This window comes from Nyctereutes procyonoides, unplaced genomic scaffold, assembly GCF_905146905.1.
Source record: "Nyctereutes procyonoides isolate TBG_1078 unplaced genomic scaffold, NYPRO_anot_genome, whole genome shotgun sequence".
Taxonomy (NCBI): Eukaryota; Metazoa; Chordata; class Mammalia; order Carnivora; family Canidae; genus Nyctereutes; species Nyctereutes procyonoides.
This window is the reverse complement of record NW_026575040.1, coordinates 23790814-23817893: the sequence shown is the minus strand read 5'-3', so window position 1 is coordinate 23817893 and position 27080 is coordinate 23790814. Positions and strand designations below refer to the sequence as shown.

The following is a 27080-nucleotide window of genomic DNA, read 5'->3' as shown; positions in this document are numbered from 1 at the left end:
CTCAGTATTATTTCCAGGAAGGTATGGAAGTGGAGGTAGTAAGAGTATTGGTTTGGAGGACACATGGGACTGAGAGGAATTGCTTGGTTCTCTTTCCTCCTGAGACTTCTGTTTATAAGGGCAGGAGATTTGGCTTTGGAGGGCAGATACCTGCCATGTTATCTGCTGTGGAAGTAAGAAGCAACAAAGGGGGAATGGAATGAAAAAATCTGGGCACCTGGGTAACTTTGTGGTAGAGCATCTGCCCCGCATTGGGCTCCCTGTGGGGAGCTTGCTTCTCCCTCTGCCTGTCTCTCTGCCTGTCTCTCTCTGTCTCTCATGAATAAAAAAAAAAAAAGAAAAAAATCAAATGCGTAATTCATCATAAAAGAAACACACATCTTAATATCTCACTGATTCTTTAAATTTACTTTTTTGTAACAGTGGTAGTTCCAGGACCACTTTGGATAGTGAATACCAGTGACCAAAACCTTTTATTTATTTTTAAAAGGTTTATTTATTTATTTATTTTAAGAGTGGGCAGGGGGTGGGCAGGCTAAAGGAGAGGGAGAGAACGAATCTTAAGCTGACTCCTTGCTGATTGTGACCTGAGCCAAAACCAAGAGTCAGACACTTAACCAATTGAGCCACCCAGGCGCCTTGACCAAGACCTTTTAAATACCTCCTGCTGGAGAGTTTTTCTCTCATCCTGGTTTCAGTGGAAATTCAACAACCTCTGGGCCCCTTTATAAAGCACAACAAAGGGCTTACAAGAAAGAGGACAGGGTTAGGAATTCCCACAGGTAGATATATCGGACAGGTAAGGGATGGAGGGAAACACACCAAATAGGAAGGTTTGAACACTGAAAGTGAGGCATAGTGAGCTTTTTATAGAACTTGGTGGAACTCAAGGAACCATCTCTGAGATAAACACCCTTATTCAAATGCCACAGACACACTGTTTCCCTAAACACAGAGGCTTGAGGCCTAGCAGTTTTTATGCTGCAGCAAAAGATTTGGGTCAGAACCAAAGTTTTAAAGACTTTTTATTGAAGAAGTTCAAAGATTCATTGGCCAGCGGCCAAGTGTGGTCTGATTTGTTTGCATTTCCTCTGGGAACTCTCAGGCAAGTGAGGAATTGGCCAGCCACGACTGTGAGGGTCACCCACTCCCCTGTGGGTCCGTCCTTCCTGGCATTTACAATGTAGGGGAGGAGAGTCAGGAGGAACCCATTTCCTACAAAGGCTTGGTTTCAAAAGCCCAGTCAAGCTGCAGTTTTCTCCTGGGTAAAGGGGCTACAGTCTCCCCTCACATCAGCTTGGCATTAATTAGTCCACAAATGAGACCAATATCACTCAGGGTGAGAGACCTAGAGAGGAGAGGTGGGAAGTGAAATGTCACCACTGCTTCCCTCCGATAGTGGTGGTCAGAGGACGTGCGTCTGTCTGGGAGGAATATCCCATAATATCCACGAATGTGTGCTCACGGGACTGGTTTTTCTTGTTTATGTTCTTGGAAAGCCTAATGTCTACCAAGAATCTTTCAACCATTCCTGAATTTGTCAACTGAATTTGATTTCAAAAAATGAAAAAAAAATTTTTTTCTGTTGTTTTGGGAATTTGAAAAGAAGGTGCTTGTGTCCCACCCTTGGATATACATATACATACAGCATGAAGACCCCTCTCCTTCTCTTGGCATTTTGAGCACATTGGTAGGGAACTGGGCAAAAAAATGTGAAAAAGATACCTGATTGCAAAAGAGGAGGAGGAAGATTTAAAGAGGTGGGTCTTTGGTTCTCCTGGACTGATGAATCCAGGAGATTCACTGCTGAGCAGAATTCATAACCTCGTCAGTGGTCTTAACATCCATCCAGGTGGTGAAGCCTGAAATCTGGAGGTCATACATACTGAGGCATGATAGGGCATGGGGTGAGACAGGGCAGGAGACCTAGAGTGAATGTGCCGTTGAGGATTCTAGGAAGATTGTGGAACAAGGAAGCACCAGGAATGTGTCTCCCCAGCTAAACAGAAGTTGAACTGGAAGGATCTGTCTCATGTAAGTATTTTAGAGCCCTGGAGTCTATTGAATAAGACCATCTTGCAACTTCCAGAGGAAGACTTGGATGGTTAATTTTCGCTCTTAGTACAGTAGCAGTTGCCCCAAAGATTCCACAAAAACCCTGTTAGAACTTGTATATGAATTCAGCAAAGTAGCGAGATACAAAGTCAACATGCAAAAGTCAGTTGCATATCTATATGCTAACAATGAACAATCTGAAAAGGAAATTATGGAAACAATTCCATTTATAGTAGCATCAAAAATAGGAATTAACAAGGAGGTGAAAGACTACAATGAAAACTACAATGAAGTGCTAAGAAAATTAACACCAAATGGCTCAAAGACCTAAATATAAGACCTAAAACTATAAAATTCTTAAAAGAAACAGAGGGCAAAAACTTTATGACATTGGATTTGGCGATGATGTCTTGCATATGACACCAGAGGCACAGGCAACAAAAGAAGATATAAACAACTGGATTTCACAAAAATTACCAAAAAAAAAATGTACATCAAAAAACACTAGCAACAGGGTAAAAAGACAAACCTACAGAATGGGAGAAAATATTTGCAAATCATGTCTGGTAAGAGATTAATATCCAGAATAGAGAGAGAGAATTCCTAAAAACAACAAAATCAATTCAAAAATGGGCAAAGGACTTAAATAGATATTTCTTCAAAGATATACAAATGGCTAATAAGCTCATGAAAGATGCTCAACATCACTAATCAGTAAGGAAATGTGAGTTAAAACCACTAAGACATAATATTTCACACCCATTCAAATGGTTATTATCAAGAAAAACCCCAGAAAATGACAAATGTTGGTAGGGCTATGGAGCAATTAGAACCCTCATGTTCTGTTGGTGGGAATATAAATGGTACAGCTGCTGTGGAAGACAGAATTGTGGTTCCTCAAAAAATTAAAAATAGAATTACTATATGATCCAACAATTCCACTTTGGGGTGGAATAATTGAAAGTAGGTCTCAAAGAGGTATTTGTATACCCATGTTCATAGCAGTATTCTTCACAATAGCTAAAATGTGGAAACAACCCAAGTGCATGTGGATGGATGAACAGATAAGCAATATGTGATACATACACGATGAAATATTATTCAGCCTTGACAGAGAAGAAAGTTCTAATACTACAACATGGGTGAATCTTGAGGACACTATGCTAAGTGAAAGAAATCACAAATAGACAAATACTGAATGATTCCACTTATATGAGGTACTCAGAGTAGTCAACATCATAGAGACAAAGTAGAATGGTGGTTGCCAAGGGCCAGGGAGAGGGGTACTGGGGAGCTATTGTTTAGTGGTCATAAAGTGTCAGTTTTACAAGATGAAAAGAGATGGATGGTGGTAATGGCTGTATGACAATGTGAATGTATTTAATACACTGAGCTGTACATTTAAAAATGATAGAGATGGTAAATTTTGTGCTATGTGTATTTTACTATGGTAAAAAATTTGGGGAAAGAAAGTGAATGTGGTTGTCATGGTGTGGAGAAGCAAGACAGAAACACTCTGAATTCCCTGCCCCTGATAAATAAATGATGAGGGAAGAGGCCTCCATCTACACAGAATGGAGGCAAGCAGCCCATTGATTTCAATTAACTCAATTTCATTGATTGAATTTGAGGAATAATCAGCGTATGGCTTCACAATCTGAACCACCGCTTGACTGGTTGGCAGCAGAAATGAGCTGCCATTGTCAGATCAGGGGCAAGAGGTCATAAGCCCTAACTTTTGTAGGGCCTTCCTCCGCCCCCGCCAGTAGGGGCCTACTACACCGGCACGTTAGTCCTATCCTGTGCTAGTGGACCCAGAGGGTACTTGGCTCTTTGGGGGAACCTGTGAGCACTCACCCCCACAAAATGGCTGAAGCTCCCTCATTCCTTTCTTGCTTCATTGGCTGTAAGGTCCCTTTCTGAAAGGAAGCCTCCATTGTTCTTCCTCTGGCAAAAAGCCATCTCCCCTTTGCTGCAAGAGAGCTTGGATGGGGGCCACTGGAGGGGCTGGATAATCCTGATCAACTTGGAATCAGGTGGGACCAAACGTCCCATGCCTGGGAGCCTCACTCTTGTGTCTGTGTGTGCCCTGGCTCCTCTCTTCCTGTCTGGGAGTCCCATGGATGGCTAGTTTGAGCCCATGTTTGACTTTAAGATCATTTTGCCATGACCTAAGAGAAAGGCAGGTCTTTCTGCTCCCTTTACCTCCAGGTTCCAGAAGAACCCTGCCCTTCACCCACATTTCCCAAGGGGGCCTTGGAAAGAAAGGGCCCAAGAGGGGCTGAGCAGAGCATGCCATCTTTAATGTGCCCGTGAGGCACTCTTCCTCTTCTTGGAGCAACTTGGACCAAATATGATTCTGGAAATTACATTTCCAGATCAGCATCCCAAGTCATTTTCCTTAGAAGAAAATCTTCAGAAAGCTGCCTTAGAAGATAATTCATTAATTCAGAGTTGAGAAATAGAAAAAAAAAATGACAAATGTGAGACTCAGAGCATGGTCCAGACAGCATGGGTCGCCTCATGCCACCTTCCCCACAGTTCCCGTGGCTCTTGGCATTGGAGGTCATTGAAGGTGTCTGCTGCAGTGAAGACAGCTGTCCTTCAGGCCCTTGCAGCCGGTGAAGACAGGGCTTGTGAAAGCCCCAGGTAATGGCATAAGTGAGAACAGCCAGTGTCCCTCGTGGACACAAAGGGAAAATGAGAGGGACTCAGTCTCAAAGCTGGTGGAAGAGGTGGGAGGAGAAAACACATCCCCTGAGAAGCATAGAGATGCAAAGGATTGCAAGTCGAGCCCTCTCAGCAAACTTTCTGTGTCTAAAAATCACCAGGCAGTCTGTTCATAATACAGATTCCCAAGCCCCATCTCCAGAGATTTGGCTTAGGTGGTTTTGGGGGTGGACCCCAGGACTGTGCATTTTGAAAGGAACCATTCCCTGTCCCTGGGAATTCTGATGCAGGTGGTTCAGAGTCCACATGTGATACCTGGGCTCCTTCTGCAGCACCCCCAGCACATGGCCACTGACTGCATCCAGGGCTGGGGCAGCAAAATGACGGGGAGCTGCCAACTGCAAGCATCTTGTCAGCCTGCCATCCTTCCACTTAGCTGGATCTACCTCCTCAGGGAGGCCACCCATGAGGAGGCTGCCGAGGCATGTTCTCACTGGAACCGCACCCGTGATGCTGGAGGTTCAACCTGGTTCAGCATGAGTCCTAGCCACACAGGCCACTGGGATGTGCTTGCTCTCAATCCATGACCATAGTGCACTTCCAATATTGAGAAATTATTATTGTGATATTGGGCAGGGGAAGAGCAGCTTCGATATTGCTAGTAAGGCCGGAGTGGGGGAGTAACATGATAGCTAAAGTACCAGGTTCCCTTCTGAGGGGTTTCTAAAGTTGTGTCCTTGAGGTTACACACATCTGTGAATATAGCCCAATCCACTGAATTGTGCATTTTAAATGGGTGGATTATATCTCAATAAAACTGGTTAAAGAAAAAGTTCAGTACACCAGGGTGCATGAAACACATTCTAAAGACACATTAAAAATGTTTTGAAGAGTGCTGTTTGTATATACAAATATAGGGTTATTTTAGTGACACAATGTGTTTACCACATAGAGGGAAATAAAGTTTTACCAGCTGAGGGAAAAAAAAGGTCTGAGAACTCCATAAAATCTCATTTGTTGGGGGAATGGCTTTATTAATATACTCTAAAATAATTCTGATAATTTCTTATGGTACTTGACTCAAATCAGTAATGACATGTTTACAACTTTGCTTATTAACCTGTTATCTCTACAGAGATACATTACCGAGTCTGACACATCTCAATTTGAAACGTATGTCTCTGTAGACAGTTGGTCCTGACATTGACTCCCAGTGGGCCCCAGCTACGCTGGTGACTGACTGGCCTTCGTGAGCCAACGTGTGTGGGCTCACATTCCATTCTCTGGTCCTTTGGAATCCTAAATTTTTAAAAAGATTTTATTTATTTGAGAGAGATAGAGGGAGATTGAGGGATTGGGACAGTAGGAGTGGAAGGGGCAGAGGGAGAGGGAGATAGAGAATCTCAAGCAGACTCCATGCTAAGTGTGGAGCCTGGTGCGAGCCGGTTCCCTGGCCCCTGAGATCATGACTTGAGCCAAAACCAAGGGTCAGACGCCTAACCAACTGTGCCACCCCAGCACCCCTGGAGTCCAAATTTTAGCCTGCATTTTTTAGCTTAAAGCTTTCCCCCTCTAAAATCATGAACTTCTATCTATGATCCAGAGTTCTTTTTTTAATTTTTTTTTTATTATTATTTATTTATGATAGTCACACACAGAGAGAGAGAGAGAGAGAGGCAGAGACACAGGCAGAGGGAGAAGCAGGCTCCATGCACCGGGAGCCCGACGTGGGATTCGATCCCGGGTCTCCAGGATCGCGCCCCGGGCCAAAGGCAGGCGCCAAACCGCTGCGCCACCCAGGGATCCCTATGATCCAGAGTTCTAAAGGGGATCATTGAGGAGTCATTTCTCAGTCTTCTTGGAGCTATTGCTTCATTTAACTAATGAATAGTTTCCATTCTAAGAACCATAGAAGGAAAAAAAATGCCTAGAGCTTCTCTCCTACGATGCTCAGAACACAGAACTCCGAGCTAGAAGGATTCTTAGAGATCTTGGGTGGCTCTGTCTGTGTTCACAGCCTGAGGGAGGTGACGTGCAAGGAAATCACAGGTAGCAGGTGAACTGAGACTAAACCTTCTGACTCATGGCTTGTCCCCTGTTCTATGCTTTGCACTGCCTATGAAAGCCACAGAGAAAAACCTCCAAGTACCTGTCTACCCAAAGCCAAACCCGCAGTCTATTTTTTCTTTTTTTTTTAAAGATTTTATTTATTTATTTATTTATTTATTTATTTATTTATTTATTTATTTATTTATTTGAGATAGAGCATGAGCGAGCTCAAGCAGGGGGTTAGGGGCAGAGGGAGAGGTAGAAGCTGACTCCCCACTGAGCAGGAAGCCCAGATGCCGGGGCTGGATCCTAGGACCCTGGGGTCATGACCCGAGCCCAGGGCAGATGCTTAACGGACTGAGTCACCCAGGCGCCCCCTACCATCTAGTTCTTCTTCTTTTCTTTTTTTCTTCTACCATCTAGTTCTAAAATCAAGTTGTAGCTGTGTCTGATCCACAAAGCACCCATGCCCCATGCCACCACTGAAGGAGTAAGACCCTTTTATTGGGGAAACGCAGCTCTGGGAGGTGGAAGGAGCTCAGTCACACAGAGGGAACCAGCCCCCAGGCCCCTCCTTCCCAGTGACAGAGCCTGGAAGAGTTGCTTTTCTCCCTCCACAACATAACGAATTGCCGCTCCCCGGCTAGCCTCCAGCATTCGCTCCGTGCCAAGCGCTGGCTTCCATCCAGCCCCTCCTTGGGAGCCAAACCCCAGACTCTCTTGTCCTAGGAACTGGTCCAGAAGGGCTTTGGCAGTCGGCAAGGAGGAGCTTTATACCATGGCCTGGGGGGCCTGGCTGCCCACGCCCTGGCTGCCTGGGTGGGTGGCCGGGACCCCTACTCTGTAGAGATCTGCCCCAGTGCTGCAAAAGAAGGATGGGGAGGGGAAATGACAGGTTAGTAGCAGCGCTGAGGGGCTGTTGGGGTGGGCTGTGAGAGATCACTTACTCTGGCTGGTTCTTCCTTCTGGGTGTGGAGGAATTCAGTGACACCAGTACCTGAGTGCCATGTGCCTTATTCTTAAGTTCAGCCAAGGAATTAGCTCCTGGGTTCCCAGAACCACACATCCTCTTCATGCCTGGGATTCTGTACTCTAGTAAAACTGGCACTGGGATAGAATGTGAGTGGGTACAGGCAACTTCTCTTCTCTGCAAGGTTTTTCCTGTTCCCTTCCTCAGAGGGAACAGTACCCGGAGTCTCTCTAGTGATGGCTTCTCTTGTACCTTTGAGTTTCATTATTAGGATTGCCAGGAGATGTAGGAGTCTGCCTCTTTCTGCAGGAGGCCTGTGTGTCCCTCAACTGTTGAAAGTCACCATCAAGGGCAAGGTGACATTAGTTCTCTGCAAGCCTACACTTTCATATGTTTACATTTCTCAAAATTGGAAACCCATGGACCCCAAAGACCTACAGACCCAACCTATTGCAAAAATACATCCAGTTAAATTCTTTCACTTGAGTTGATCATTCAGCATGAACAATGCTGGAAACAAAAAGAGAAGCTCAGACCCTGAGTTGAGGTGGGATCATCCAGCTATAAAGTCTCATCCCCACAAGATTCAGAAGGTACTTATATTGATGCTATTTAAAAAAAAAAAAAAGATGCAAGAATGAAACAAAAATCCAAACCTCCCTTTAGAACTCATGGTCTCTTCCCTCTCCCCTGCTACCACCCCATCTTTCCCTGCCACACCCCCACACCCCTACCAGAAATCTTGGGGATTTCTAGATGCCATTTTGAGGAATGAGTTGAAGAAGAATCTTCCCCCCTAACAAAAAAGACCTCCCTCTAAGGAAAGAGCAGGAAGTGGGTCTGCTCTGTGCCCCCGCAGACTAACTAGGGAAAACTGGCCACACAGTTTGGAGTTGAGATTCATCTGATTCATGACTCTGTTGTCAATGTCCTTGTCCATTATTGGACAACTCCTGCTAATGCAATGTCTTCATAGCTAAAGTTAGCTGACCTGGAATTTTCAACAATTGGTTATGCTCTTGACACCTGAGACTATGTTGAATTAAAAAACACCCCCCCCCTGCAGGATAATAAAGCTGAGGGCATGCAGGCCTGGTTTGAGATTTTTAAGATTTTTTAAGCTTATGAAAGAGAACACAAAGCAGGGTGGGGGCTGGGCAGAGGGAGAAGTAGACTCCCTGCTAAGCAGGGGCTCAATCAATTAGGGCTCGATGCCAGGAACCCAAGATCATGACCTGAGCTAAAAGCAGGCGTTCCACCAACTGAGCTACCCAGGCACCCCAAGTTTCTTTTTTAAAAAATATAGATATAAGAAGTTCATTGAGTAGCCAGTGAATGTACTGATTTGCTTCTGAAAAATGTACAGATGGGGGAGATGGGAGTTCAGAGAAGAAGCACAGATGGAGAAGTCTTTTCATTTTGATTTGTCACTGAGAAGGGACCTGGAGTTGCTGAGGGTGTCAAGACTCACAGATGCAAACACGGGGAGGAAGGGTGACACAAACTCACGGCAGGCACAGCCGGCAGGAAATGTGTTTCTGCAGGGCTCAGATGCCTGAGGAAGGACACATAACCAGGGATGGGGTAGGGATTTCAGCACAAGTCTGCTGTCCTCCCAGGGGACCGACCTGAGTGCTCACAGATGGCTGAAGACCTAGGGATGTTTCCAGATGACTAAGGCAGACTGCTCCTGCCAGCCCCACTCTTAAAGAATGAGTGCTGTCTGTCTGTGACTGCTGAGGCAGGCATTACTCTCTGTAGTGCATGTGGGGCTGGATCAATTGAGCGATTCTGCACTGTTGCTTCTCTTGGGATCGGTTTTCTTTTTGGTGCCACCTGAATGTAGATATTCTAACTTTGCTTTTATGGGTTCTCAGTTTCGAAAATTTTGTAGCGGTCTGAGCACAAATGCACATCTAGAGTCCTATTTTGGAAAGCATCTAGCATCTGCTGGTCATTTTTTTTTTTCCAGGCAAAACAGTCTTTCAGTGGTTGTTTGCCTTTAGCTCAGGTCATGATCCCAGGGTCCTAGGATCAAGTCCCACATTGGGATCCCCGCAGGGAGTCTGCTTCTCCCTTCACCTGTGTCTCTGCCTCTGTGTCTTTCATGAATAGATAAATATTTTAAAAAAAAACAACTTAAAAAACAAAACAGCCTTTCAGGGCCATGGAGTGATATGGTTAGAGTCCTTAGGATAAACCAATAATGCATTTTTTTTTGGTTCACTAGTTTGTTATGTAAAGTGTTTGAAATTTGTAAGCTTTTCATTGGTTGATGAAACTTGGTAATCACTTGAGTTTATATGCCAATGCTATGTTTAAAACATACACATGGGATTGGTTTGGGCTATTTTTAGAGTTGTGTGTGGGTTATTTTTGCCTAGGTAGCCCAGTTCCCCTTGGCTACTGTTGATAAGCTTGAGATACACCCAACTGGCCATGCAGTAGAGAGCCCCTTGGCCACCTCAGTAGGGAGGTCTAGGGCAGTAGAACATATTTTGGTCTATGCTCTGCTTTTACACTTGCTGTGGTAAAAGTGCTTGTCCTTCTCTGACAAGAACAAGGAGGACCCAGTTTCCTTAGGGACTCACGGACCATCAGAAACTGATGTGTGTGGTGGCCTGCAGAGTGGGGAGCACCTGGGGACCCTGCCTTCTTCCCTACTGTGTCTCAGATGAACAGAACACAGTGCCATCCATTCCTGGTAGGTCTGAATTCTCTCGGTAGGTGAAAAAAAGTGAAAAAAAGACCTGCTGCTTCTAGAACTATCCCTGAAACTAGAAAGCAGTCCTTAATCAGACGACTATACCAAGGCAGGCATCAAAGGCTCTATGTGAAAATTCAGCTATTGCTGGGCTGCTTGCTGCCTGGTCAGCAATTGGGAAGGAAGAAGCCTGCCACCTGAGCTTCCATTGCCATAACGACCACCCCAGCCCATATGTGCACAGGGCATCAAGATTCAGGCCTCAGGTCTGCAAGGAGATGCTGCAGCTCACTTACCTGTTCCCTATTCCTTACTGGATATCCTTCCTAGTAACTAATTTTTATTTTATGTTTTAAAACTTATTTATTTGAGAGAGACAGCATGAGTAAGCATTTTTTTTTGTGGGGGGGGGGGAGAGGGAGGAGCAGACTCCCCTCCGAACAGTAAGCCTAATCCCAAGACCCTGGGATCATGACCTGAGCCAAAGGCAGATGCTCAACCATAGAGCTACCAAGGCGCCCCTCCTATTAACTACTTTTGAGTGCTGGAAGCTGAAGAACTTGGTGGTTTACACTGCACTGATGTTAACATAGGAGCCAGCTGTGGCTGAATGGCAACCGGAGGCTCACAGGATGTCATTCCACAGCCTCCCACAAACTGTCTTCTAATGGGATGAGCCATGGGCCGAGCTAATCTGGTATTTTGCCATTATCATCAGCTATAAGCAGCAGAGTAGGATGGGAGGTGATGCAGGAAGAGTAAGTCTTCTAACGCCATGTCCTACAGACAACATGAGAAAGCAGTAAATACCCTGTCCTGATGTTTGTTGAGAGTTGGTAAAAATATGTCAGAAGTCACAGTGTGAAAGCGAGGCTGGGAGCCAGTGGGACTGAAGGCGGCCACATGTCCTTGAGCCAGCAGCCTGCGCCCACCCTTCCTGCCCCCCAGGGTCTGAGTGTGCAGCTCTTGCTTGTCACTGTCTGCCTTTCCATCCCATTGTTCTTAATACTGTATCTAATTCCCAGGTATTTGACTTTGGAATCACAACTCCAAAACCTCTTGTTTGAAGGGTAGTTTTCAATTTATTAATGAACCAAAGAAATTAGCGCAAAGTGACTGTGAACGGCCAGGTGAGATGGAGAGGGGTCCATTCTGTGTGCCCTCCTGCACCTCGAGGATGGCGCCCCTCAGAGGAGGAGGCCAGGTCTAAAGGCAGCATAGTTTTCTGCCCCTGCGTCAGGAGGGGGCAACTCTCTCCGCACCCCCAACCCACTGGAAAGCCTCCCTCTGCAGGATCATAAACCTGCATCTAGGGCCTAAAAAATACAGCTCTTGGAAAACATCTTTCCAATTTGCAGCTATGCTTTTTCACACTTTTGTATTCATTTGTGTTTGAAACAGCACGTCTAGAGACAGACTGTAAACCCAGCCCACTAGATGCTATTATTCTTTTCTTCTCTGCTGCTTAGTAGTCTAGATCCAGGTTGATCCCTCTCACACTCCAGAGAGAAAATAACAAGACCTTATGTTAGAGTTTTCAAAAGCATTGAACCTCACAGCAGCCCTGGGAGGTGGGCAGGTGGACATCGTGGTTCTGGGATCCCGAGGATGGCTCTACTGGTGAGGCTGGGAACCAAATCCATGCCCTTCAACTTCTGGTCCAGGGCTCCTTCTGCTCCACTAGATGAACTGAGCTCACGTAGATGAGCACAACAGCCTTCCACTTAGAATAGATGAAATGTCCTTTGGGCTGGCAAACCAAGGAGATTCAAAGTACAGACCTGGTCAGTGAGCTCAGGGGATAAGCACACCTGAGTGAAATCTGGCATCAGTATCAGACAGGTAAATAGGGCAGAACATGGGCATCTTCGACAAGGTGTCCTGTTGTCTTGATTCTAACCTGGACCACACTGGCTGCTAGAACCGGAACTCAGCAAAGTCCAGGAGGAGAGAAGGCATTCAGAGGACTTTCTCATCTAGCAATTTGTTGATTCCTTCGCAAATCCTCTTGAGGTTGGGCCTACAGTCTCCGTCCAGACTATAAAGGGTGGAGAGGAACTCCACATCGGCAAAGTGGTTGAAGACGTGGTTGATGCGCCCGTGGGTTCTGGGCGTCAGGTGTCGCTGCACCAGTTCATGCACCAGGTCCTTGCACTCATGCAGGAGCTTGGACAGCACGTTCCTATCAAAAGTGTATTCCACCTCATAGAAGCTGACGATGGTCATGGCGGTCTGGTTTAGCTTCTTCCTGAGCTTCTCCACGATAACAACCTCCTCCTGGCTGAACTGGTTGTGCCGGTAGAGGATTCCAATTTTGACTGCCACCTTGATCAAGTCTTTCATGATCTTGTGGGCTTCCTTCTTGTTGTGGGTGTGCTCTTTGGTGACTTTGTAGAGCTCATCAAAGATCTCGCTGCTGGTGTCATCAATCAACATGTTTGCCATGGTTTTGCTGGCTATTTTGCTCAAGATCTTCTTCTGGGCTTGAAGAGCAAGGTTCTTGGAACTAAAAACATCAGGACCTACAGTAAGGAAAGAAAGAAATGTTATAGGAAGATGAGAACCATTTGTTATGTTTCTATAAGTGAGAAACACTAATTTGAACCTACGTTCCTAGAGCAGAAACGCAGGCCTTTATATTCCACAACCCCTTAACCAAACTCCACCAAAGCCTGGGACTCCACTGTCCTCTCCACATAATCTGTTTACCCTCCTAAACCTCTTAAATTGCACGCTTCTCTCTCTGGAACTCGTCTCCTCTTCTCTGAGCATCTCACCTTTTGAGACCTACTTCATGCATGATACTCTCCTGACCCTATTAGCTCACAAGGAACACCACCATTCGGTTGTGCAAATTGCCACTTAATGACAAGAATGTGGTAGCAGTGCCAATGCCATACACAGGCAGCTGATCATGGCAGTCTTCTTAGTCTCAGAATCCACATTTTGAGTCTAAGGTGTATTTTTTTTTCATGTTTCTTATCTTGGAAATTGCTATGTGTCTTATAGTCACCATTGCCAGGTGGCATTGTGCTGTGGTTGTCGTTAACTATATGTACATCAATTTGCACAAGAGCCAGAGACTTGGGAGAAAGGTCAAGAGCACTCGAAGAAATATTGCCTCACCAACGCTTTCAATTGGCAATACGGAAGGGCACTGTGTGCGAAACACAAACATCAACAAGTCCTAGGCAAACATGCTTCAGATAGTAGTACCCTGAATGTGAAGAAGCTTAGAAAAACCAAAGTCTATCTATTTATTTATTTATTAGATTTTATTTATTTGAGAGCACAAGAATGAGAACAAGCAGGGGGAAGGGCAGATGGAGAGGGAGAAGCAGGCTCCCAGCTCAGCAGGGAGCCCAATGTGGGCTCTATTCCAGGACCCTGAGATGATGACCAGAGTTGAAGGCAGATACTTAAACCAACTGAGCACCCAGGTACCCCCCAAAGTCAATTCATTTCTCTTGTTTTCCACCGGCCATCACTCTACAGTATGTATGTGTATTATTCTTCCAAAGGAGATTTGGGCTGCCCAGGACTGAGACGATGTCTCCCACAGCACCCAGTTCAGTTCTGGGCACAGGGATGAAATGGTGTCTGCTAAGTAAAATACCAGAGAAACACTGCAGAAGAATAAGAAAGTAGTAAAATACAGCGCAAATTTCTATGAAAAAAATAGTTTTCCTTTGAGGACTGAAGACCTTTCTAGGATCCAGGGAGACTCTATCCAGTGCTGCATGGCCACAGGGAAGTGACAGATTGGACAGGCAGAGGGGCCACACGGCCATGCATGCCAGGTTCTGCAATCCTCACCTGGCTGCCCCACCTCCTATCCCACGAGCTCTGCCCACCCTGGACTCATTTTTTCAGTGGACAGTGACTAATACCTGGATGCTTGGGTCTCACAGACAGACCCAATGGACACTCCAACATAATTTAAACAAGGCATATATGCACTTCCTCCACCCACATGACCCCTCACGACTGGCCTAGCCTTTCTCCCTCAGCCCTAGGCCCCTGCAAGACAGCTACTTCAGCTCTCAGCCTTCTGGCTATAGGCTCTAGGGGCCACAGCCTGGAGTGGGGTTGCTGTGGCAGGATCAGCAGCAGTAAGGCAGCTGGGGCCATGGGCATCTTACAGCGCAGGGAGCTCTCTCTCTCAAGACTGAATCCATACAATCATCAAGCAAGGTCACAGTGAAGTGACCCTGACATAGGCAGGATTTTCCCTTCAGTCGAGGCGCAAAGAGAACAAACAGTATCTCCTGACTCTTCTTTACCACGAGAAAGCCCCAACCGTCTGATTTATGCCCTCCCCGAGTTTGTAACAAAAAACATTTCTGCCCAGTCTGACCATCTACTATGGTCATCAGACTTCTGTGTGAATTACCTTTGTTCCCAAAACATCAAATGCATATTCCAAAGACAAATATTTACAAGTATTTTTAAATTTATTTATTTATTTATTTATTCATGAGAGACAGAGAGAGAAGCAGAGACACAAGCAGAGGGAGAATCAGGCTCCCTATAGGGAGCCTGATGCAGGAGTTGATCCCAGGACCCCAGGATCACAACCTGAGCCAAAGGCAGATGCTCAACCATTGAGCCACCCAGGTGTTCCAAATATTTACAGGTATTAAGGATTTCAGAAGACTGTGCTGTGTGCTTTGTTCATGGAGACAGAGAGAGAGAGGCAGAGACACAGGCAGAGAGGAAGCAGGCTCCGTGCAGGGAGTCCGACATGGGACTCGATCCTGGGTCTCCAGGATCACGCCCTGGGCTGAAGGCAGGCGCTTAACCGCTGAGCCACCCGGGTGCCCCTGTGCTGTATGCCTTGAAGTTAACTCCACAGAAGCAGCTTAAAGACTTTTGAATAGTGGCCCTGCACTAAAATAGGTGTATGCCTACTCAGGTTATTATTCTGATGGGAACAATGGCATCTAGATGGATCCTTTCTAGAATATTAAAAAAAATGAGTCATTTCTTTGTAGATATACCTCCTAACAACTGCCTGAGAATAAGGTACATTAAGAGGCTCTCTAGAAATGCACCCAGCACATACTGACCCAGAAGTGGGGCATCAAATACGCACGCGCCCGCTGGGAGGTAGGCTCTGCGGGAGCAAGGACCTGTGTGCAAGCCCTCCTGGACGCCCAGCGCCTCACACACCGGGCACACGGGGTAGGTGCGCTGGGCGGAAGGAGTGCTGGCGGCCTCTGCACCAGGCGCTTCGTGGTTTTAACTCTAACTGTTGGGTGAAGCTGGCATTTTTATCCAGGCTTCCTTGCTAGCCCGATTCCAAATGCCGCTCATTTCCCTTCCAGCACTCCCAACACTTTTCTCTAAGACCCATAGCTCCACACCTTTCACTCATATATTCCCATAAGATTTTTGAAAACCATGTACCTCCTTGTGCACTTAACTTGCCAGCAAGTATTATAATGTTAAATAGTAACAATTTGTTAATAGATATGATTTCTAGATATAAAATGAGTATTTAAAAATTAGCCTGTTAAATCATTTTTTAAATATGTCCAATATAACATAGCACTACAGTGATGTAACACCTGTTACTGTCCATTTTAAGATGATACGAGTCAAGCTCTTCTTTAAAAATTAAAATGCTATGCTCTTTTTTCTCCCTTGAAATTGCATCTCTATTCCATGACACCCAGAGACTTTTAACATATGTTTTTATGCTTGAAAATGTTTTATCAGATCAATTCATCATAATTCTCTACAGCCTCCAGGATCATGCCCTGGACTGAAGGCGGCGCTAAACCGCTGGGCCACCGGGGCTGCCCACAAGTGGAAATTTAAATTAAAATAGGATTCCAGTGGTCATAAATCTCCAAGCCTTAAAACATTTCTTTTGGAGTTATTTTATTTCAGGGTACAATATAAAATATTAACTGTTGATAAGTACTAAACATAAAAAGTAAATATTTATTGGAAATGCACCTCCAAATGAAATGTGTAGGGGTGGGTTATGGTACCTTGATTCAAAGAGGCATCATCAATACCAGAGTTTTGCGTCATTCCTGTGTTTGACCAGGGAGGTTCTGCACCCCAGGGTAATATATTTGTCTTCATGGGCAAGAACTCTGGCTACAACAGTGGAAAGGAGAAGGGACCACCATGTTTTGACCTCACGTTGTGTCTCAGGCAGGGAAGTGTAGAAAAGACTATGAATTGAGGTGAGAAAGAGGAATTGGATCCCAAAGTCAGTTCCCTCAAAATCATCCTCGTCTGCACATCACACAGGAAGTCTATGGACTCTCAAGGTGTGTACCCTATATGGAACTCTCCTCTTCCATGACAGCAGCAGTGTTTCAAGAGGGGATAAGAAGTGCTCTTCAGGGGCATAGAGTTTCGTGACCAAATAAGTTTGGAAAATACTGGGTTAAGTAATTAAACAGATTCTTTTCCTGTGAGACTTTGAAATATTCCTTTAATACATCCAGGTGTCCTAGCAGCTCTCTGAGGGGGCTGGGTGTGGTAGGCGGAATAATACCTCCCCGCCTCATAGATGTCCACATCTTAGTCCCTGAAACCTGTGAATGTGACCCAGCAAAAGAGACTTTGCAGGTGTGATTAAATTCAGTATTTGAGGATGGAGAGATTATCCTGGATCATCAGTGAGCCTGATATAATCACGAGGGTCTTTCAAAGTAAAAGAGGGAGGCAGGAGAGAGTGGGCCAGTGAAGGGGACGTGATATTGGGAGCAGAGGATCAGAGTGACATGATCGCTGGCTTTGAAGACAGAGGAAGGAGCCACAAGCCATTGGAGCATGGCTGGTTTCTAGAAGCTGGAAAAGGGAAGGGAACACAATCTGCTCTAGAGCCTCTGGGAAAAATGCAGCCCTGCCGATACACTGATTTTTAGCCCTGTGAAACCCATTTAGGAGTTCTGATCTCTAGAGGTGTAAGAGGATACATTTGTGAGTCTGAAGTGTCTAAGTTTGTGGTAATTTGCTCCATTACAGCAGCAGTAATTCAGGTGAATAGAATATAGTCCGATGCAGCACTTCCCAATTTTATTTGGTCAGGGAGTTCTTTTTGTTTTTTGAGTAGAGTGCCCAATGCCCTGGTTTGCCAGGATTGAGGGGTTTCTCATAGAGCTGACTTTCTGTGCTGGAACTAAGGGACAGGCATGTTGGGACAAGTCCGTCACCCTATTCCGAAACCACCAGTAATATATGTGTGTGTTATGTATCTCGTTGAGTTAAAAATTGAAAAACAGAGAAGTAACAAAGAAAAACTTCAGAGGGTGGTGGAATATAATATATACTTGCCATCTGAGATGCTTTAATCTCAGCAGGTAAGTTGTACACTCATGTTGCTACATTTACCAATTTACCACCCCTCTACTTGCTTTTCCCTTCTGTAGTCAATCTTAACCGTTTATGGTTCATTCTGGGCAAAAATCCCTTTTGTCCTTTGATTGCTCTGCACTTATCGAGCACTTACTATTAGTTTTGGCTCTATATGAATTGCTATGGGGAAAATCACTCCAAAATATTCTTGTGGGTCCCACTCTGAATATGGTCCTGCAGGGACAGGAGAGACAGACAAATGAAACAAAACGGAGAAACATGCGAAATAACACAAAATGGCAAGAGTGAGAACAGCTAAGGGTGGACTTGAATGTGGATGGATAGGGATGGCTACAGTGTTATAAAGTGGTTTCTAAAGTCAAAGATACTGGCCAGGGCAGCCCGGGTGGCTCAGCGGTTTAGCGCCTCCTTCAGCCCAGGAGGGATCCTGGAGACCCGGGATCGAGTCCCATGTCGGGCTCCCTGCATGAAGCCTGCTTCTCTCCCTGCCTCTCTGTGTGTGTGTGTGTCTCTCATGAATAAATAAATAAAATCTTAAAAAAAAAAAGATACAGGCCAATAGTTTCTCCTAGTCACAAAGGCTGGTTTTCCTGGTAAGTTTGCAGTCATCGCAGTTGTTCAAAAATGTGTTATTTACCTGTAAGGCAATTTAGGGTACAAACTTCCAGGGTGAAGGTTCAGGAGGGCCAAGGTGTAACATCTCTGAAGCCTGAAAGACCAAGAGTCTAGGGTGGAGGAACCTAACTGCTGTGTATGGATCAACAAGCACCAAGAAAGCTTTAAGATAAAGAAAAACAAATAAGTAGATTCCCCAACAACCCCTTTCTACCGCCCAGCCCTAGACAGCCAGTGTGAAAATCTTCAGGGAGAGGGCTAGTAATCACAAGCCCCTTAAGCGACTCTGACATGCCTAAGACCCCCTGGTAAGGACATGCCCCAACATATATCTGATAGAACACTAGTCCTGATAGGTGATTTGGGAGAGAAGGGTGTGTGGTCAGTTATGATAAGTTTGTAGATGACCATATATTATGGTTGGCTCTTGAGGATTTGCCATACCAGGTAGCTTATTCAAGGCTTTGAGAAGTCCCACAGTAAAGACACCTGTGTGGTTTTGTTTAGTCTACCCAGTTCTCAAACTTCCTGAACCTTACAAAACTTGTACACAACACACACACACACACACACACACACACACACAATCATCTTGTGGTATTATATTATAAGAAATAAAAAAAAAGAAATTCTGGGACAGGATTGAGAGAAATAAAATCGAGACACTCTGGTCAACTTTTACAGCTCCCAGGGCTCTGCTGGGGAGGGGTGAGGAGACACCACTGTTACCAGCACGCATGCATGATTTCCATGTACATGGAAATCTTGAGCTTGCTTTCTTCCATTCATTCTTCTATTCAAACCTTCTACAGGGGGTACTATATTGATGATCTATCACGGAGAAACACTGGAGGCTGAGAGGAAGAATGTGAGTTTTGGGAGCCAAGGTCAGGAGTACACTTGGATATTTGGGGAAACAGGCCTAACCCGTGGATACATATTTGTTTTGGGAGAACACCAAGGGACCCAGGTTAGATCTTGGTGAAAACTGTCCTCTTATTGCTGTGTACAAGCCTTCAGAAGGCTGTTGTGGCCAGGGACAATTCTCTTAGCCATGTTTGTACAAAAGGTCCCATTCCCCAGCCATGAAAGCTAATGAGTTGTTTACAATACCTCAGAATCTCTGAGAATGGAGAGAAAAATGTGATTATGCAGCTATTATATATAGCTCACCTGACCAGCACGATGGAACAAGATGGAGGAAGCCGTGAAACTGACCCCCGTAGAATAAACAGGAGCTTCCTTAAACCACAGTTGAGGGGCACCTGGGTGGCTCAGTGGTTGAGTGTCTGCTTTTGGCTCAGGTCGTGATCCCGGGTCCTGGAATCAAGTCCTGCACCAGGCTCCCCAAGGGGAGCCTGCTTCTCCCTATGTCTCTGCCTCTCTCTGTGTGTCTCTCATGAATAAATAAAATCTTAAAAAAAAAAACACACAAGATTGATGAAGAAGCTCAAGTGAAAGCAATGTGAGGTCAGTGCTCTGACAATAAGAAACCTTAGAATATTTACAAGGAAAAGAAAATTACCAAGAACTATGTTGGGAGATTGTTGTGACAATGGTAGCGAGCTAGTTTGGAGACAGAAGGCAAAAGATAACTTAAGTGGGTCCTTCACTAAACAGAACAGTGTTGGGGCCAGTCTGAGTTGATGCTTCTGTAAATGATGTTCAGCTGTAGTACAAGTGATGTTTCCACATTTCTAGACGACACTAAGCTCTCCCAGATGGTGAAATGCCAAACTGGTGGTGATAAACAGCAGGAAGATCTTACCAAGCCGGGTGAGTGGGCAGGGAAGAGGCAGATGAGCTTTCGCATGGTAAGAATAGGTAGTACGTTTGGGGAAAAATAAAGCAAATGAGGGTTGTGAGGGATGAAGAGCTCTGAGCATCAGCCCAAGATGCACTGAGGTACAGAGGGGCTGGGGGACAGACTCAACTCTTCTCTTCTTACTCTTGGGACTCTGTAACTTCTCTGCTTCCAGTTAAGGACGGTGTGGAAAACTTGAATACGAGTATGGAGAGCTGTGTCAAAATAATAAAACTGGAAATTTTGTCACAGCCAGTGCACACACAGTATCACTTCTGTAAACAGCCTAAGATGATGATGGCAAGGAAGAGGGTTAGCTAAAAGTGTTAAGTAGAAGTTAGGAGTGGAGATGGTACCCAGAGCAAAACAATCTGTGGTGTTTAATAAGCACCAGCTGTCAAAGCAGGAGACCCAGAGTATAAGGAAAGTGGGAGCGGAGTCCCCAGGGCCTATGGAGGGGTAAGACCCTGAGCAAAGGGTGATTAGTGGTAGTCCAAGTTTCTGGCATTCAATCACTTATATTTAACTGTTGGGAAAAAGTTCAAGCAAGCCTCCTTCAGATCCAGCAGCCTCACAAACTACCTGAACTTCCATGACGAGCACCTGCCTGTTTACCTGTGCACGCACCCAGAAAAGCTGATTGGACCGGTCATGTCCCTCTTGTTCTATCCTTCACTGCTGCCAAAGGGCCAGGAGCCAGTGGAGAGAATGGCACCCTCTCCCTTCCCTGCCTGTTCTCCTGTCTGTTCTCTGTGTGAATGATGAGGAAGGGGTTGCTTTGGGGGTGAGAGGGTGGGCAGAATGGGCTATCCACGACAATGCCAAAACACCTTCTAGAGAAGACCCTGCCTCTGCTTCAGTTCTTGGTTGTCCCTATGTAGTCACGAGGCCAAAACTATTAAGCAACCTTAAGTACTGTTTTGAAGTGTGAACCCAACAGAGTTATGGTTTCCAGGAAGACTACTAAAGGAGTCGTTGCATCTCCAGTGGAGTCAAACTAGAGAACATTTTCTTTCCCTTGTATAAAACTGTGGCTTGTATACTGCTGGAATATTAAAAACACAGCACAGGAGGAAGTGCCATGAAACGAGATCATTGACTAATGGTGGGGCCTTTGAGTTAAGGACCAGCAAAAACCTGGATCCTCCCCTCTCTCCACAGAGAAATGATCAAAGCTCAGAAGCCCATGGAAAAAAAAAGCCTTTTTTGGTCTAATCCCTTTCATACTTGAATGAGATGGCAGTTTTGAGGCTTAAAAAAGATATTTTGGGATATTTTAAAAGGCATCACAGTAAAACTTGGATGGCCTGGGAGGGTGAGGAATGCATTTTTCTGACTGCACGTCAGTCCAGCACACCCTCAAGCCTCCTTTGGGTCTGGGCCTTCCCCTCCCCCCCAAGAGAGCCACTCCCTTGAGCGCGTATTTCCTGGGCTCACCTCTGCAGCTGAGACCTGAGGTCCCCAACTTTCCACTCCCTGCAGTAAGAAGCAAGCAGTTTATGGGTCCTACAGGTGGGATCACCACGACGTGGGGGGCACCAGCCTCTGCCAGGTAACACTTCACCTTGTCCAAGATGAAAATATCAGAACCTCTGTTTCTGTCTCTTTGTTTTCTTAGGAGATATGTTAAGCTTTACTAACAGTTAACATGCAGGCTGACTGGGGGACCCACAGCATGTGGCATTCTAAGCAAAGTGGGGAAAGTCCCCCACTCAGAGTTTGGGGGTATTTAGTGAACCCCTTACTTGTTTATTCCCTTTCAACAGTTTTGATTTATTTTAGCATTTGTTTATGTGTGCTTGGTTAAACAGACTCAGTGATTATATTATTTAGTTTTAACTAAATCCTCACAGAATGGACCAATGATTTCAAGAGATTCCTGCAAGCAACAAAACTGAAGACAATACACTAATCATGCCAGCATAAGTGAACAGCAAGGAAATGGCAGGGCTGACGATTATCCTCCTCATCATAAGAGCTTTTCCGCAGCCAAATTATAAGGTAAAAGTAATGATCTAATCAGATCTGACAAAAAAATGGGCCATAAAAATTTCAAAAATTCTAATAAGATGATTTGAAATATGGATTTGAAACACTTTTACTTACCTTGAGCTACTCCCCAAGGTAGTAGGAAGCCATGGCAATTAGTAAGACAGTTACTGTGATTTTGATTTTAGCTTGTCCTATGGGTGATGGGGATGGGCGATCAGGAATGACTGCTGGGGGGGCAGGGATGAGTTGAGGATGATGTTGAGTGCCTCTTCTAGTATGGGAAATTGGAGGGTGGTGGAGGGGGCCGCGGGGCAATTAAGAAGCATCTAGGAGCCTGTGGAATGGATGAATTCAGGCCTTAGCATGCTGAATTCTTGGTGCCTTAGGGGAATCTGTGTGGAGATGGTCATGGGACCTGCCCAGTAGGCACCTCACACCAACCTGTCCCACCTCAAGCTTACCCCTTTCCTACCCAAACTCTACCAGTTTTCACAAAGCAAGGGAAGGGAAGACCAACCTTCCCTAAAGAATTTGTCAACTGGGGATCCTGAGGGATTAAAAAGGTTCTTCCTTAAAAATGCACATATATAAAATTAGCTAATTAAAGTATGGTCTCTACTCACGGCTTGTTGGGAATCTCTTGAGTCAGAGCTACACTGTATCCCTCCTAGGGAATTCTCTCTCCCCTCTCTGGGCCCGCCACCAAACTGCCCTTCCTATTCAATGAAAACTGAGGTTAGGAAGTGAGAGGCAGGCTTGGGTATGGCACAGTTGGGAGGGAGGGTAGAAGGAAGAAGGACTGAGCTGCCAACAAGCAAATGCAGAGGAGCAGGTGTCGCCAGTAGCCAGTCATTCTACCTCGAGCTCGGGCTTGTTTGGAAATCTTGCCTTTGGCTCAGGCCTGAGAACAGGTGCAGAGTTTTGGCTTTGCACTTCATGGCTGCTCAGTCCAGAGAGAGTCATTCATCCAGCCATTAGAAATGATGTGTTTTTAGGGGACCAGGCATGATGAATCTTCCCAGCTATACTGGACATTTCAGGATGTTGTGCAAAGATGTACAAAAGTGATGGTAGTCAAAAAGGGACACTTCTTACAGGAAAGCTGGTTCTGATTGTTGCAATACCTTGCACTCTTTAAAAGCAGCACTTGATTGAACATCTTTAAGAAGAAGACCAAGTTTTTTTCATTTAAAAAAATTTCTGGGCCTTGAAATAACTTATTGTTCTAAGTAAGGTGAAGAGAGATGGGTCTGCTGTAAGCAAGACATACCAGCTCATTATCTCATTTTTGTCTTAGACCCTCTCCAATCGGCCCATCCATCAGCACTGAGTAACTAATTAATTAATAATCATGTCACAGAGACTATTAACTACTGAGCACAGATTATGTACCTGGGGTGATAGACACCATGTATTTGGTCTTCACAAGAGTTCTGCAAGAGAGGGACGGTGAGTTCCATTTTACAGATGAGGAATCTGAGCCACAGCAGATTTAAGTAATTCACTCAATGCTCTAGGGCTGATAAGCAGCAGAACTGCGATTTGGCCCAAGTTCAAACCAACTCCAGACAAAGCCTGCAATCTCTGCGTCCCAGCATCTGCTTTCTGAAAATCATCCTTGGCTCCCTAATGTTTGTGATTTCTCACTTATTTGTGACATTACATAGGCTTCAGTTTAAATCCCCATCTAGCAAGGAGATTTACATTTCATCATTTTTTTCCTTAAATACAAAAAAAGTCATTCTCATTATGTGATAAAACAATACCATGTATTCACCAAAACTTGAAGATAGATGTCGCTCTCATTTTTAGAGGGAATTCTATATATTTCAACAGAGTGACATGTTGATTTTACAGCTAGCTCTGAAAAGTGAATGAGTGATGATTTTACTTACCAGAGCTAGCTGAGGCAGATACGTGTGAAGTCACTGGGGGGCTGAATCATCTCCAACTCCACAGGTTAATTTTGGAGATCGGAGAGATATTTTTGTCTTACTGCAGTAGAAGAGCAACCATCACCAAACACAACATCTACTTAACATGATTTCTTTAAACAAAGCTTATTCATCCCCTCCCCCACTCTCCCTTGCATCTATTTAATAAGTAACTGGTGTCTCTCTGAATGGTACATCATATTCAAGCATAATAATAGAGTCCACTTCCGTAGGGCTTTATGCACACGAACTCATCATACCCCTGTGACAACTCTATGAGCACACACTAATCATCATCATTATCATCAACAGCAGCAATGGCATTTTGCGTCTCACATCCAAGGAATCCAAGGCACAGAGATTAAACAGCTTGTGTGCAGCCACCATCCACGCAGCAGAGCTGGGTTCAGGCCCGCAAGGCTGCCCCACAGTCCCATGCTTCACCCCGCCACACTACACTGCCATTCATGAGTGACAAATATCAATTAGTTTAAATGTTTTTTTGAACTACTGCCCACTGGAAAATGGAAATGAAGGGTCCTTTTTTTCCTCAGAAGAATTAATTTTTTAAAAACCACGACAGATCTCAAGTATGTAGACAAAACAGAAGATAATATAACAAACTCTACTTGTGTGGCCACTGCCCAGATGGAACAGATCTCAGTATTTTGTCCTCGGAGACAGAGCGAGGTAAAAAGGCCTCTTTGTTTTCAGCTCCCTCTTTTCCCTATCTCCCCAGATCTAACTGCACTTCAGAAGCTGATGAGTCTTTGTCTCATCCATGTCTTTATAGTTTTGCCTCACAAGTAAGCACGCATCATCAGTATATTGTTTAGAGTATTTTTAAACTTCAGATAAGGGTGTCGGACTACACAGGTTTTTCTGCAACTCTTCACTCAACATCAAGCTTTCAAAATTTATCAAATTTCGTCACTTAGTTGCTTATGTGAATATACTATGCATTCACATTTCCTGATGATGGACATTTGAGTTCTTTCCCCTTTCTGCAAGCAAGAGTCCACAGACCTGTCTCTGTGCCCACATACAACAGTCTCCTGGGTTCTACACTAGAATGAGACTGCCAGCTCCTGGGCCAGAGGCTGCCGGTTGCTACCCAGCAAGACAGCACTAATTTTCACTCTCAGCAGCAGCATATGAGTGCCTGCCGTTCCATTTTCTCATCAACACTTCAAATAGTCCTCCTTTTAATTTTCTGCAATCTGATAAGTACAAAATAGTAACCTGTTTTAATATATCTCTGCTAGTGAAATTCAATGTATTTTTGTGTATACTGAGCATTCACATCTTTCCTCTGTGAATGTGAATTGCTTATTCATAGAATTTACTAATTCCTGCCCCTGCCTCCACCCCACCTTGGATTGTATGTCTTTTTCTCGCTAATTCATGGGAGTTTTTTGGTTTTTAAAAAATATTTATTTGAGAGAGAGAGACAGAGATAGGGAGCACAAGCGGGGGGGGGGGAGCAGAGGGCCAGGGGCAAGCAGACTCTCTGCTGAGCAGCGAGTCTGATGCAGGCTGATCCCAGGACCCTGAGACCATGACCTGAGCCAAAGGCAGATGCTTAACCCACTGAGCCACCCAGGTGCCCCTACAGGAGCTTTTAATATGCTATGGATTCTAATCCTCTGCTGATCACATGAGTTGCAACTATCTCCTTCCAGTCTGTAGGAATGCCTTTTCACTTTATTTGTTGTGCCTTTAGTCATACAGAAGCTAAAAATTTTAACATAGTCAAATTTATCAATGTTTTCTTTTGTATCGCATTTTAAGAAACCCTTTCCTACCAGGAGGTGAGAAGTGAGTCTCATATATCTTCCAGAAGTTTGAAGGTTTTGCTTCCCACATTTAGGTCTTTAATCCATTTGGCATTTATTTGTGCTTATTGCATGAGGTACATTTTTCTCCTCACAATTTATTCAGTTTATTGAATAATTCACCCTTGTCCCACTGACCTGTTAGGCTACCTTTTTCTTATCAAGTTTCCAAACTGCACGGGTCTGTGTCTTTTACTCTGTACTACTGAACCATTTCAGTACTGGCACTATACCATATTAACTACTATAACTCATAATAAGTCTTGATAGGCCATAGGGAAGGTACCCCCCCACCATTTTATCCTTCGTAGAAATTGTCTTGACTGGGGGCACCTGGGTGGCTCAGTTGGTTAAGCGTCTGCCTCTGGCTCAGGCACGATCCTAGAATGCTGGGATTGAGTCCCATATCAGGCTCCCTGCTCAGTGGGAATCTACTTCTTCCTCTATCCCTCCCCACTACTTGTGCTCTCACACTCTCTCAAATAAATAAATAAAATCTTAAAAAAAAGAGAAATTATCTTGACTGTTCTTGCCTTTACTCTTCCATATGAATTTTAGGATCATTTGGCCAAATGCCACGACACCCTGTATTAATCTAGAACAGGTATCCTTATGATATTAAGCCTCCCATCCACTAGCATGATATATCTCTCCACTTAGATCTTCTTTGTACTTGGATAATGCTTTAAGAGTCACTTCCATGAAACTCTTGCATATCTTTCATTAGATTTACTTCTAGGTACCACATAGTTTTGGTTGCTACTACAAGTGTCATTTTTTTCTATTATAGTTTCTAAATGGTTATTGGTGATATACAGAAACCCAACTGATTCCTATATAGTGATCTCCAATTGAGAAAATTTGTTGAGTTCTGTAATTAGTTCTAATTGATTTTATGTAGCATTTCAGATTTTTTTATATGGACAACTAAATTGCCCACACAAGATGATTTTCTTCTACCTATTTCTTTTTCTTGCCTTGTTGCACCAGTGGGAGCCTCCAGTGCAATGCTGAATTGTAAGGGTGCTATTTGGTATCTCTGTCTTGTTTCCTACCAACAGAACTGCCTCTAAAATCTGCTCCCCCCATATGATCTCTGCTGTGAGTTTTT

The 27080-nt window shown here is 44.7% G+C and overlaps 1 protein-coding gene across 1 annotated transcript in view; it reads right to left on the bottom strand.

The window, feature by feature from the left end:
* Positions 1–11486: 11486 nt before the first annotated feature.
* Positions 11487–27080, bottom strand: part of TNFAIP8L3 (TNF alpha induced protein 8 like 3) — a 37653-nt gene continuing 22059 nt past the window's right edge. Inside the window, exon 2 of the mRNA XM_055319988.1 lies at positions 11487–12970. Coding sequence (XP_055175963.1) covers positions 12408–12970 — 563 coding nt within the window. The 3' untranslated portion in view covers positions 11487–12407. The remainder of the gene's footprint in view (positions 12971–27080) is intronic.